The sequence below is a fragment of the Bos grunniens genome, chromosome 17, assembly GCF_055505025.1.
Source record: "Bos grunniens cultivar Pamir isolate PY7600 chromosome 17, Bosgru_T2T1.0, whole genome shotgun sequence".
NCBI lineage: Eukaryota > Metazoa > Chordata > Mammalia > Artiodactyla > Bovidae > Bos > Bos grunniens.
In genome coordinates, this window is record NC_141181.1 from 30,202,225 (window position 1) to 30,215,164 (window position 12,940).

At 33.2% G+C, this 12,940-nt stretch overlaps 1 protein-coding gene across 3 annotated transcripts in view; it reads right to left on the minus strand.

Moving 5' to 3' along the window:
* HSPA4L (heat shock protein family A (Hsp70) member 4 like) overlaps positions 1-12,940 on the minus strand; it is a 59,241-nt gene that overhangs the window by 26,003 nt on the left and 20,298 nt on the right. For all 3 annotated transcript variants that reach the window (XM_086346789.1, XM_086346788.1, XM_086346787.1), the window contains 8 exons: positions 10,478-10,577; positions 10,016-10,149; positions 8,078-8,322; positions 7,861-7,937; positions 7,054-7,205; positions 6,145-6,251; positions 3,209-3,342; positions 1,207-1,406 (listed from right to left, as the gene is read on the minus strand). In XM_086346789.1, coding sequence (XP_086202915.1) covers positions 1,207-1,406; positions 3,209-3,342; positions 6,145-6,251; positions 7,054-7,205; positions 7,861-7,937; positions 8,078-8,322; positions 10,016-10,149; positions 10,478-10,577 — 1,149 coding nt within the window. The remainder of the gene's footprint in view (positions 1-1,206; positions 1,407-3,208; positions 3,343-6,144; positions 6,252-7,053; positions 7,206-7,860; positions 7,938-8,077; positions 8,323-10,015; positions 10,150-10,477; positions 10,578-12,940) is intronic.

The following is a 12,940-nucleotide window of genomic DNA, read 5'->3' on the forward strand; positions in this document are numbered from 1 at the left end:
AATGTCAGTAACCTTTTTTTTGTCCCTTGATTATATAAATTACAGAAGATACGCTCAGGAACATCTCACTCAACTGGAAGAAATACTTTATATGGAACACCAAGTACCTGGAAATATTCTCTAGTAAGCCAAAAACACTCTTGTAAGCAAATCAATCTCTGAGTGCCCAAAGCAGATGCTATAAATTCATGCATTTTATACACAAGTGAGTTTTTTAAGTACACATTCAGAAGTCATCCTAAAGGGCTGGCGAACTGGATTTCAAGCCCACATACAAATAGAAGCAGCATATAAGAAATGCGAGAGGTGGAAAATGGGTGCCACAATCTCCTTGTTTTTAGTGCCCGGGATTCACTAACATTACACAGAGAAAACTCAAGGTCTAAAACATTACACAGAGACTTTTTAGAAAAAGAGGTGAAGAAGTTAAACAGCTGTAAAAGAACTTACTCCAAAAAGAATACAGAATGCTTTAAATTTTGGTAAAACTAAATCTTAATGGATTAAATTTACACGTCTATCACAGTTGTTGTAAACCATAATTAAGAAAATTAACTTTTCAACCTATTATTCTTATGTTTATTCATGAAAATTGACTATCCTTACCAACATATTGGGACAGTATTTCCTTCTCCTTAATTCAAGGAAGGAAGGATGTAACAGGAAAATAATACATGTGAAGAAAAATGAAAGAAAATGCCACACTTCTTAAATGAAGTAGTGGTAGAATTCTGATCATTCTGAAAGAAAAGATTTTACAGTAATTTTTAGTAAAAACAGACAAAAAGACAACTTTTAAAAATGGGAGAAACTGTCTTGAAATTTAAAATGTTAAAATCCACTCTTAACATGCACAAATAGATGAAAAATCGAGGGCAGACACCCAATTATGGTTTGAAAAAAATCTAACCAAAGTCTTTAAAGTAACTTACAAATACTATATATAAAAAGAAGAAAACTTTATGTAATGGAATACAATCACTTTCTCTTAAGATTCTTTCACTGATACTAAGCCAACACAACATTAGAGTCACATTAACTCTTTCATAAAGAAACTATCAAGAATCTATTGTAATGTTACTGAATGTACAGCACGTTTTTCTGTTCAGACACTAATGAGCGACTGAACACACACACACAAGAGTTATAATTAAGACACTGTATATATTATTAGAGGAGCCTTTTAAAAATAGTATTTCCACATACCACATCATCTTTGCTTTCATTCTTAAAAGAAGTTTCTGTCTCCATAGGAATATCACTGTGATCTCCTTCTGTATTTTGCTTCTCAATTACAGATGCACTAGCCACACTGAAGATTCCATGGATATTAATACGAACTTTAACCTTAACTTTGGAACTATCACCATCAGATTGTGGGAAAACATTCTGAATAGTAAAGTTCCCTTAAGGAAAAAAGAACTTTGATCAGAACATAGGCCTCAGATTAACTCATTCAATTCATTCATTCAGTAATTTTATGATCATTTTCAAATGTTGGCAAAAAACATCTTAAAATTATGATCATATTCTGATTAATTATTGTGGGGCATGCATTTCCCCCAATCACCTTTTTTTAATATAATAAACCTGGTACAAATAAAAACTCAAAAGGTTGTAAATCAATTGTCCTTCAACTAAAAATAAAAAAAAAAAAAAGACTCAAAAGGTTAAACAACCTGCCCCAAGTCATCAGTGACAGGAAAGAGAGTTAAGGATCTTAAGCACAATCTTGACTGAAGGCAATATCACTTTTAGGTTTTACAATATTGCCATACTAAGACCAAAATAGCAAAATTAAATTTTTGAAATTTAAAACCAAATACATATTACCTGTTTGTTATAAACTGTGCAAATCATTATCATCTTGGTAACTCACAAAGCAATTTAAATTTCCTTTTCCTGGAACTTGCCTATAGCAAAATTGCTAAGCTATACAGTCACTACTACCTAGTTTACACTAATTTTTTCAGTTTAAGAAATCTGGTGTTTTAGGGCTTCTTTGGTAGCTCAGTGCTAAAGAATCTACCTGCCAATGCAGACGACATGGGTTTGATACCTGCTCTGGGGAGATCTCAGTAAGAGAAAAAGAAATCTGATATTTTATTTTTTAGAAAAAAATCTCAAATATATAATGTTTCCATGGTAAAGAGAGAATACTAGGCAGATTTTTATAGGTTGAATTGTGACCTTCCCTCTAGCCCCAGTGCATATGTTGAAGGCCTACTCTCCAGTAACCTCAGGAAATGACCTTATCTTGAGACAGGGTCTTTACAAAGTAATCAAGTTAAAGTGAAGTTATTGGTGGGCTCTAATTCAATGACCTGGTGTCCTTATTTGGAGATGGATACACACAAGAGGAGAAGGACACATGAGCATGATGATGGCCATCTATGAGCCAAAGACAAATGCCTGGAATGGATCCTTCCCTCACAGCCCTCAGAAGGAATCGATCCCACCACCACCTTAATTTTGAATGTTCCAGCCTCCAGAACTGTGAGACAGTACATTTCTATTGTTGAAATATCTAGTTTGTGGTGCTTTGTTATAGAAGCCCTAGAAAACTAATACCATTTTCAATAGTTACTTCTACTGTTTTAAATAATGTACTTGAAATATTAATACTGTCCTCATTTTAATCAATAAAAGTAGCACATATAGAAAATTTTAAAATTTTATTTTCTTTTAAATGATACAAATCATACTTTTTTTGGTATCTTCTAAAAAGATAACTCAGCTGAAATGGATATTAGTCTCCTAGTTTCACTTTCGTATTAATCCAGTAATACTCATTCTATCTGTTGCCCGTGGGTCGAACCAGTAATACTCATTCTAGTTGTTGCCAGTGTGTTGAACATGAGTTTAAAGTCACAATATGTAGTCAGTCTGACAGCATTGACTACATATTCAAGTTTACTGATTAGCTTTTTCATTAAAAAATAACCATCATCCAACCTCTCAAGCCAATTACAGAACATTTTAAATATAGATGTTAAAAATGAATTAAAAATATTCAAACCTGCTGTTATCCAGAAATAAAACTCTAAGCACCAAAAAGTGCATGTTTAGAAAAAAGTACGACTATCTTTGTTTAAAAATCCAGTGTTGGGTTAGCTGAAAAGTTAATTTGCTTCCTCGATTCAAATACTGTTAAGAGGCTAAATTTTATGGAAAACAAAACAAAACAAAAAACTGGGAGTTTTCTTACCAATTCTTGGATCCGGATAAGGCACTTCACGTAAATTAGTATAAAATGCTTCTAGTTCAAATGGTTCTTTCTTGTGGAAAGTAATGACTTTTGAGAATGGGGCAGGATGGTTCTTACAGAATACTTCGCATTCCCTAAAATGGAGCGGGAAAACAGTTAAACAGAGAGCTTCCTATGAACCTAATCACAGAATCCATCTCATTTTTAATTCATAAGCAGCAATTTTAAATACCTCTGCACAAATGTTAAGAAAAAGAATTATTGGTTTTGCTACAAATAAACATACAATGAATTTTGACAAGTTTATGGCTCAAAGTTTTAGAATGTCTGTCATAGTAACAGATAATTCTCTCATACTAAAATGGGAAAAATTACCTGAGAGGAGGTATATTTTAAGGCCAATTTATAGGGATTTTTGTTGTTGTTGTTCACATCTGAGGACCAAATTCTGTCGATTAGTTTCTAAAACACTTATCATATGTAACCCTTTTTATTCTAGCTCCCTTAAAAATACTTTTAATTGGAAATAATTTCAAACTCATAGAAAGGTACAAAAATAAAACAAGGATAAGGAACACCTGTATATCTTTTACCTAAATTTGTTACTGTTTTAACCCATTTATTTCATCATTTTGAGTACACACACACACAGTTGTATGTGTACTTTTTTTTTCTGAACAAGCTGTGGGTGTTACATACATGATGGCTCTTTACCCCAAAATTTTTAAAGGTATTCTTCCTAACAGGGACATTCTCTAATATAACCACAGTACAGCTATCTACTTTATAAACTTTTAAAACTTTAATCTATAAACCAAATTCCAAGTTTTTCAGTTGATGTAACAATGCCCTTTATAGTATTTTCTCTTACAGGAAGCTTTAAAAGCTACAAAAACAATTCCTATTTTTTAAACAGTGTAACAGAAATGACTTATAACTACTGTTTATAGTGACCCAGAAACTCACTCTTTATTATTATGTATACCACCATTCAGAGAAGGCAATGGCACCCCACTCCAGTACTCTTGCCTGGAAAATCCCATGGACAGAGGAGCCTGGTGGGCTGCAGTCCATGGGGTCGCTACAAGTCGGGCACGACTGAGCGACTTCACTTTCACTTTTCACTTTCCTGCATTGGAAAAGGAAACGGCAACCCACTCCAGTGTTCTGGCCTGGAGAATCCCAGGGATGGGGGAGCCTGGTGGGCTGCCGTCTATGTGGTCGCACAGAGTCGGACATGACTGAAGCGACTCAGCAGCAGCAGCAGCATACCATCATCCTATTACTTATGTATGGTTTGAAAATGTCACTTTTATGGACCTTTACCTCTATCCTACCAATACCTTCTACTTTCTTATTGTAGTCACTAGAATATATTTAAACTTGCAATATATTTTCTTATAAATTTTTTTGGATCACTTATACTACACTTAACTGAAATTAACTTTAAAAAATAATATTTCTTGCCTCAAAGTTGACATTAACATATGTCCTGCAAAACCTTCCAATTAGGTTGATAATCCATATTTTTTAAATTTTGCACAAAAATTTCAAGTTCTAGGGAATGTGTAGAACACAGAACAAAATCTTAAAAGCAACTTCAAAACCTAAATACAGGTTTACTTTATTATACAAACTGTACTTCTAAAAAGTCAAATATAGTATCAAATACAGATTTCTATTTTGGAAGGAAAGTAAACAATTTAAATGCTGGGCACTTCATGGAAAAGGAAATGCTAATGTCAAAGCACAGAAAGACTAGCTTATTACAGTCAGAAATGAAAATAACAAAGTGCTAATTGTCTTTACTATTAGAATGTTACATTTAAATATACAGGAGAAAATGAGCTAAAATAATTATCTCATACAATGTTATTAGGAATATAGCTTGGTATATTCTTTTTAGTGAATAATTTGGCAATATTAGTTAAAATAATGTTCATAACCCTCTGGCTCAATTTCAGTCCTACATAGTTACCTTAGATATATCAAACACAACCAAACAAGGAGATATGTACAAAGATAGTCCTAACAGCACTTGCTTACAACAGGAAAAACATAACTTTACAATATACTGGTTAAATTATGGCACCTACAATTGTCTGAAAAGTTACTGTCTGTTGATATGGAAAGGTGATATATATTTGAAAAAGCAATTTTTATGGATATATACACATGATCATGTAAATATTTTAAAAGTACATGTTTTTGTTTGGATATTGAAAGAAAATGACTTGATAGATACATGTGTGTGTGCTCAGTCATGTCCAACTCTTTGTGACCGTATGGACTGCAGCCTGCCAGGCTCCTCTATCCATGGAATTTTCCAAGCAAGGACACTAGAGTGAGTTACCATTTCCTCCTCCAGGAGAATATATACTCAGCTGTTAAAATAATTAGTTATCTCAATAAAATGGGCTAAGAGAGTTGGAGTATAGCAAATAGAGGTTTTTTTAAGTTTTTATATTTCTATACTGTGATTTATATTTGAAACTGAGAATGTTTTACTTTTATATTAACATATTAACTAAAAATATGCCATTCATGGTTTACAGATATATCATGTTTTTATATTCTCCTTGTTTCTAAAATAATAAAGTGTTTGACAAGTTTAAGGAGTATCAGTTCAGTTCAGTTCAGTCACTCAGACATGTCCGACTCTTTGCGACCCCATGAATCACAGCACGCCAGGCCTCCCTGTCCATCACCAACTCCTGGAGTTCACTCAGACTCACGTTCATTGAATCAGTGATGCCATCCAGCCATCTCATCCTCTGTCGTCCCCTTTTCCTCCTGCCCCCAATCCCTCCCAGCATCAGAGTCTTTTCCAGTGAGTATAAATTCCTCTAATTTAGAAAAGTAGGTTCAAAAAAAAGAAAAGTAGGTTCAATTTCTTATTTTGATAAGCTCTAACCAAGGCTTTAAAAGTAACTTACCCAGTTCCATCTTCAAAAGAGGTCTTCCATCTTAATGTGATTGAATAAGGAACAATGTCTGTTATGGAAAATTCACGCACTTTAAATGCTGGTGAGAGAATTGCACACTGAAAATAAGATGGATACCATATTTAAATAGAAAAATGCCAAACATACCCCATGTTACCATGACTGCTTAACAAAGTTGTTATAATAAAACTGTTCCATTTAAAAAATTTCTGGGTTTTTGGTAATAACTAGTAAAATTTTAAAGTGTCAGCGCACTCTTTCTGTGACTTTACAAAAATTTATGTAAAATATTTTTTAATCTCAAAAAAGTAATTTTAAATAGGAATAAACACAAGAATTCATAAAATAAATGTCTTCAGTGTAGTTAATGGCATAGAGTCCTATGACAGCTTAAAAACAAATTGGATAGACATAACCTTTATTTATCAGGAATAATTTTAATTTCAGTTCAGTTCAGTCGCTCAGTCGTGTCTGACTCTTTGCGACCTCACGAATCGCAGCGCACCAGGCCTCCTTGTCCATCACCAACTCCCGGAGTTCACTCAAACTCGTGTCCATCGAGTCAGTGATGCCATCCAGCCATCTCATCCTCTGTCATCCCCTTCTCCTCCTGCCCCCAATCCCTCCCAGCATCAGAGTCTTTTCCAATGAGTCAACTCTTCACAGGAGGTGGCCAAAGTATTGGAGTTTCAGCTTTAGCATCAGTCCTTCCAATGAACACCCAGGACTGATCTCCTTTAGAATGGACTGGTTAGATTTCCTTGCAGTCCAAGGATCTCTCAAGAGTTTTCTCCAACACCACTTTAGCTAATTGTTGAGTGGTTGGACCAGATAATAAATTAAAAAGTTCTTTGAGGCCTATCACCATATTTCTGGCAAAATAAAGACTAATAATCATACCTGTAATGCACATCCTCTTGCAACAGCTTCATCAGCATTTAATGTGGTACTTATGTCTTTAAGAAAGAATTTAGTGATTTGCTCTTTCACAGCAGGAATTCGTGTTGCTCCCCCTACAATTTCTATACTACTTATGTCTTCACGTTGTAAGTCTGGAAAAGAAAATGTTTCAAAAATTAAGACAGTCTTTATAAAAAATGTGAATAGTAGACTCTGGAAAGTACTTTTTTAAAAAAATGAATTTTTTAAATTTACTCAAAACAAGGTAGAACAAAAAGAAAATAAAAATAAATTTGGAAAAAAGCAAAATTTAATAGATATTTATTATCTACACATCAGGCACTGTACTTGGTCCAGATGATGAAGTGACCATAAAACAGACAAACACTTCATGGACTTTAAAGAAACTGTTCAGAGTCCTTCATTTTTTCTAACTTCTACCTCACAAATCCCCATAGGAACTAGTTTTTAATTGGTCATGAAAAACCTTAACAAAAAGCAGTCATGTTCTCACTTCTACTTCTGATCAATCTTTAAAAACTTACTTATAAAAATACCTTCAAATATAACTAGCATTAGTTTTATGATGTAAACAGTATGGGCCAGGATGAGTTCTCATAAACTCTGATGTCTAGTGGCCCTTGTCTTATGAATAAAGAATGAGTTATAAACTCCTTCTCTAAAATAAGAAATACTAACCTTAAAAAAAAAAAACACATGACTTTTTTATTGCTTTTACAAATTTCTACCCCATTAAAGTAACACCATGGTACAGTTTTGATGGTTAGTTCAGGAACTTTCACTTACTTGCTTGTTCCATTACTGCTTTTAATGGTGGTTCAACTCTGGCTAAGAGGGAAGCACATAATTGTTCAAACTGAGCCCTGTGGGAAAATGAAATAAAAGTCATTATTTGGGGGTACAAAAATAGAGCCTATCTTCTGAAATAACAGAATGAAAAAAATTAGACACAATCCAAACATAAAATGAGGAAACACTTTTCAATTGAAAACATACATGGTACCTGTTCATTTTACTAGAAACATCAAGGTCATTCATGAAACACTCAATGTTCAGTGGAAGATCTGATGCATTTGCACTCATTAGCTTCTTTAATTTTTCACATTCCTGATATAAACGCAACAAGGCCCGAGAGTTTTCTTTCACATTTATCTTATATTTTGTCTTGAACTCTTCACAGAAGTAGTCTACTAAAACCTCATCAAAGTTCCTGCCACCCAAATATGGATCAAAGGTAGTAGCCAAGACCTGTTTAATTGAAAAACCAGAACTGAATTTTCAGAAATATTACATGCTTTCAAAAATTAAACCTCCCTGAAAAAACCTTTTAAAATTAAAACCAAAGAATTTTTCAAAAATTACAGGTGTGCCAACTTTGGAATCACTTATATTAATTATATTTAGCCAACGTATTTATCCATTCTGAATTATCTCCTTTATAGATCTATATACCTATGTGGGAGAGTAACTTTAATTCTGAAAAGTTGAGTTGCAATGACTAAAAGTTCATTATCTCACATTCTTTGGTTCTACAACAGCACTGAACAGATGGGCCAAAAACCAAGCTTAAGAGAGCAAAGAAAGAGTCCTAAGTATGTAACCAAAGACAAAACAGCCAAGAGAGCCAATCCAAAGATTAAATATAAAATATTTTAATTGATCAAACATGGAGCTCTGCTCAGTGTTTGTTATGTGGTAGCCTGGATGGGAGGGGAGTTTGAGGGAGAAATGATAAATGTTTATGTATGGGTGAGTCCCTTCAGTGTTCACCCAAAACTATCACAACATTGTTAATTGGCTATACTCCAATACAAAACAAAAAGTGCTTTTAAAAAAGTTTTAAAAAAATGTTTTACAAATTTACAAATCAAGAAAAAAAGCCAGACTATTTTTATAAACATATAGAAGGAACAAAAGAGCATGTAAGGAACCAAAAAAGAAAATTAAAAAAAAATGAAGAGGAGAGACAAGAATTTAATAAGCTTGTTGAACAACTGGCCTCAGCTAAGCAGTCTAATAGAAAAGGAGCAGAAAAGTCACACACTTCAATGATATAGCTCTTGAAACCATAGAACCAAGACATCTAGTCTATCTCCCTGTGGCAGAGGGTAAAAATCTAGTTATAATAGTAATTGCCAGAAAGTAGAGTTCCACATTGGTGTGTTTCAGCCTTTTGCATAAGGATGGGTGGTGGAATAGTGGTAAACATCACAGTAGGATGTGAGCATAGTCTGAAGGGGCTGTCGTCCCACAGATTAACATGGAGAATCAGTGAACAGACTCCTATATTCACTATGAGTAATTTCCCTTTAATTTTATGATAACAAGGATGTTAATATAGTAATATACACTTCAACACAAAAGGCTCTAAAAGGTTCTGGGTAACCCAAAGCATTTAATCTTCTGAGCAAATTCTATACATGTGTGTAATAGGGACAGAGAGTGTGTGTAAGTCTGGGTAAGAGAATTAATGTAGAAATGAATATAAAACCAAAGGCTATAAAAAGATAAGCACAGAGAGATAAATAAAACCACACTGTAGAAAATTTTGATTAGGATTCTTGGATAGAAAGGCTTCTAAAGACAATGGGAATCATTTTAGAAAATGTTTCCTATGTACATTTATAAATATGTAATTTATGCTCCCTGATAGGTGACAAACACCTCAACACTAGTAAAAAATAGCTAACACGTAATAACCGCAATATGGTATTCCAAGCATCTTATAAACTTTAATTCATTTAATCCTCAAAAATTCTATGAGATACTTACTGATAATATCCTCAGGTGAGGAGCCTGAGATTTGGGGAGGTTACATAACCTGCTCAAAGTCACAGTTTTTAAGTGGCAGAACCAGGGTTTAAATCCATGCATTACAGTTCTCAATTTAGTCTTATATGCTCTTAACCATTAAATTAAATACAGCAAATCATTTACTTACTTTAAGTTTTCCTTTGTTAAAAGCACAAACTGAGACCTGATAGGCAGAATGTCCCATATCAATAAATATTACATTTCTTGGTTTCTCATCTAATGGAGGAAGATCCTGTTTATAAATTCCATATGCTAGAGCAACTATGCAAGAACAAAGAATGAGATTAGCAAAGCCATCGCTTGGAAAACAATAAATAAGTCATGTTGATACTACATTTTAGTTAGCTTCAAAGTAAAATAGCTTTTCACAATTTGGTTAATGTTTTATTTTTTCTACCCTATAATGTTAATGACCCAAGAGTCAGTGGAAGACATGTTTAATCTCTGCCAAAATGCTGTACTCCAAAATGATAAGCTTATAAGATATCAGGACATTACAGAGTTATTAAAAATAAATGCCTTGTACTAATTAGGAAAAAACTATAATAATATTTTAATGACAGTGATTTTCAAATTGCAAATGGCTCACCTGCAGTAGTTTCATTCATTAACCTTAAACAATTTAAACCTGCAACCTGGGCTGCAGCCATCACAGATCTTCTCTCAGCATCAGTGAAAAAGCTAGGAATCTGGTATTGCAAAACAATAATCAAGAGTATTAGTTCATTGGAATACATTTTACTTAAACATTTCATCAACTGAAAATGAAAATAATTACACCAAAACTTACGTAAAGTAATAAATGATGCTCTAATTAAATAAATGAGAAAAAATACTGTGTTTTTTTTTTTTTTTTTTAGGTTGTGCTTAGTCGCTCAGTTGTGTCCAATTCTGTGTGACCCCATGGACTGTTCCCTCCCAGACTCCTCTGACCATGGGGATTCTCCAGGCAAGAATACTGGAGTGGGTTGTCATGCCCGCCTGCAGGGGATCTTCCCAACACAGGGATCGAACCCAGATCTCCCGCATTCCAGGCAGAGTCTTTACTATCTGAGTGACCAGGGAAGCCCTTTTTTTTTTTTTTTTTTTAAGGTTGTCAACTGCTATATCAAAAGTTTTGACCTAAAGTATGAACACAAATTTAAAGCAATTAGTAAAATAGAGGAATACTGTAGAATTTCAAAAATATGTTCACCTAAATCCATCTCATGTTGGTCTATTCTATAAAAATACATATTTGTTTATATTTTAATAATGAAACATTAACAACCCAAGAGTCTGTTAAAATGAGATTGGTTAAATATGTTATATCCACATAAAGAAATTTGATGTGGATGTTAGAATCAGATCAATCTGAACTGTCATGGAATAGTATCTTTATTACATTAAAAAAAAGGGGGTGTACGTATAGCATGATTTCATTTTTGTGTGTGTATGTACTACTAGAAGAATACACTCCCAAATGATTACAATGGTTATATTCCAAAGGGAGAGGAAACTATATTGCAGGTGCAGGGGCTTACGATGAGCATGTGTTTCTTTATAAATCACCAAAAAACATTAAGTTATGTTTCTATTAAAAATAAACTCATAATTTAAAACATAATTAAGACTACATATACTTAGTATTATCAAAGTAAGAAGCACTTTCCTTTGGTCTAGAGATTTATAAAAAACTGAGTACATTCATGTACAAAATGACTTGGGACTCTTCCAATTTCAAGTTAACTGCTTTCTGAATTCAGAAATTTCATTTAATAGATGATAACACTAAAAGAACTTGAATTTTGACAAGTCTGTATATCCTGATTTTGGTACTATCCTTCTGATAAAAATTTACATTATAAGCTATGGTTCACTTAATATTCACTGAGAACTTATGTACCAGGTGCTTTTTTAGCCATGAGAGATATGACTACATAAACAGAAAAAAATTCCCCTTGTATAGTTCACACAGGCTTAGTGCACTAATTACAAAGTTAATAATGGCCAAGAAATTCACAATGCCATATTCTGATACTAATTTCTGACATAATTACTAAATTCACTGAAAAGTCATAATATTCCATTCTTTTGATGATGTGAGGCTTGAACTTCTGTAGCCAAGTTTAACAGTACTAAGAATACATTCACATTTAGGTGACAACATGTAACTTAAAACCTAGTTGTCAATATATAGCGGGATCTCAAGAGATAAAAGACAGGGTAAATGATTAAATGTTAAGAATCCTTAAAAGACAGATCTTTTCTTTCTGAAAAATAATGCATGATCTAACCTATATGTGGAATCTGAAGAAGTCAAATTCATAGGATAGAATAAAATGGTGGTTACCAGGGATAGGGGAGTGGGGGAAATCAGAAGTCAATGGTCAAAGTGTATAAAATTTTATTTATGTAGAATAACTTTTAGAAATCTAATGTATAGCATGGTTACAGTTAATAATACTGTATTATATGCTGAAATTTGCTAAGAAAGTAGATCTCAGGTACTCTTGCCACACAAACACAAAAAATGTCACTATAGGAGATAGATGTACTGTTTGACTACAGTGATCATTTTCATCATGTATATCAAAGCACCATGTTTTTCACCTTATATACAAACCATTTTTACCTTAAAAGCTTAAGTTGATTTTTGAGGGGTGATAAACATGTTTATTATACTGACTGTGATGATGTTTCACGGGTATATGCATATGTCAAAACTTGTATACATATGCATATGTATTTATGTATACATGTTAAATACATCTAATTTATCATTTTTAAAAAAGGATCTTTCTTCCGGATACAGAATATACACAATCTCAAATTTCCAACTGGGCATTTTCAACCTTTGATGTAAGTGTTAAGGTTCCCTGAAGCTGGGATGTTTAAGCGCCACCTAGAAAGATTCTTAAGGGTAAGTGGCAGGTACAGCAATCACCAACTAATCACATACATTAGTTTTTTTCTTTAAAGATTAGCTGATTATCACAATTAACTTTATGGGAAACTCATTCCTGAATGAAAAAATTGGAGGTTATTTACTAGATAAGGGAAGAAAAACATT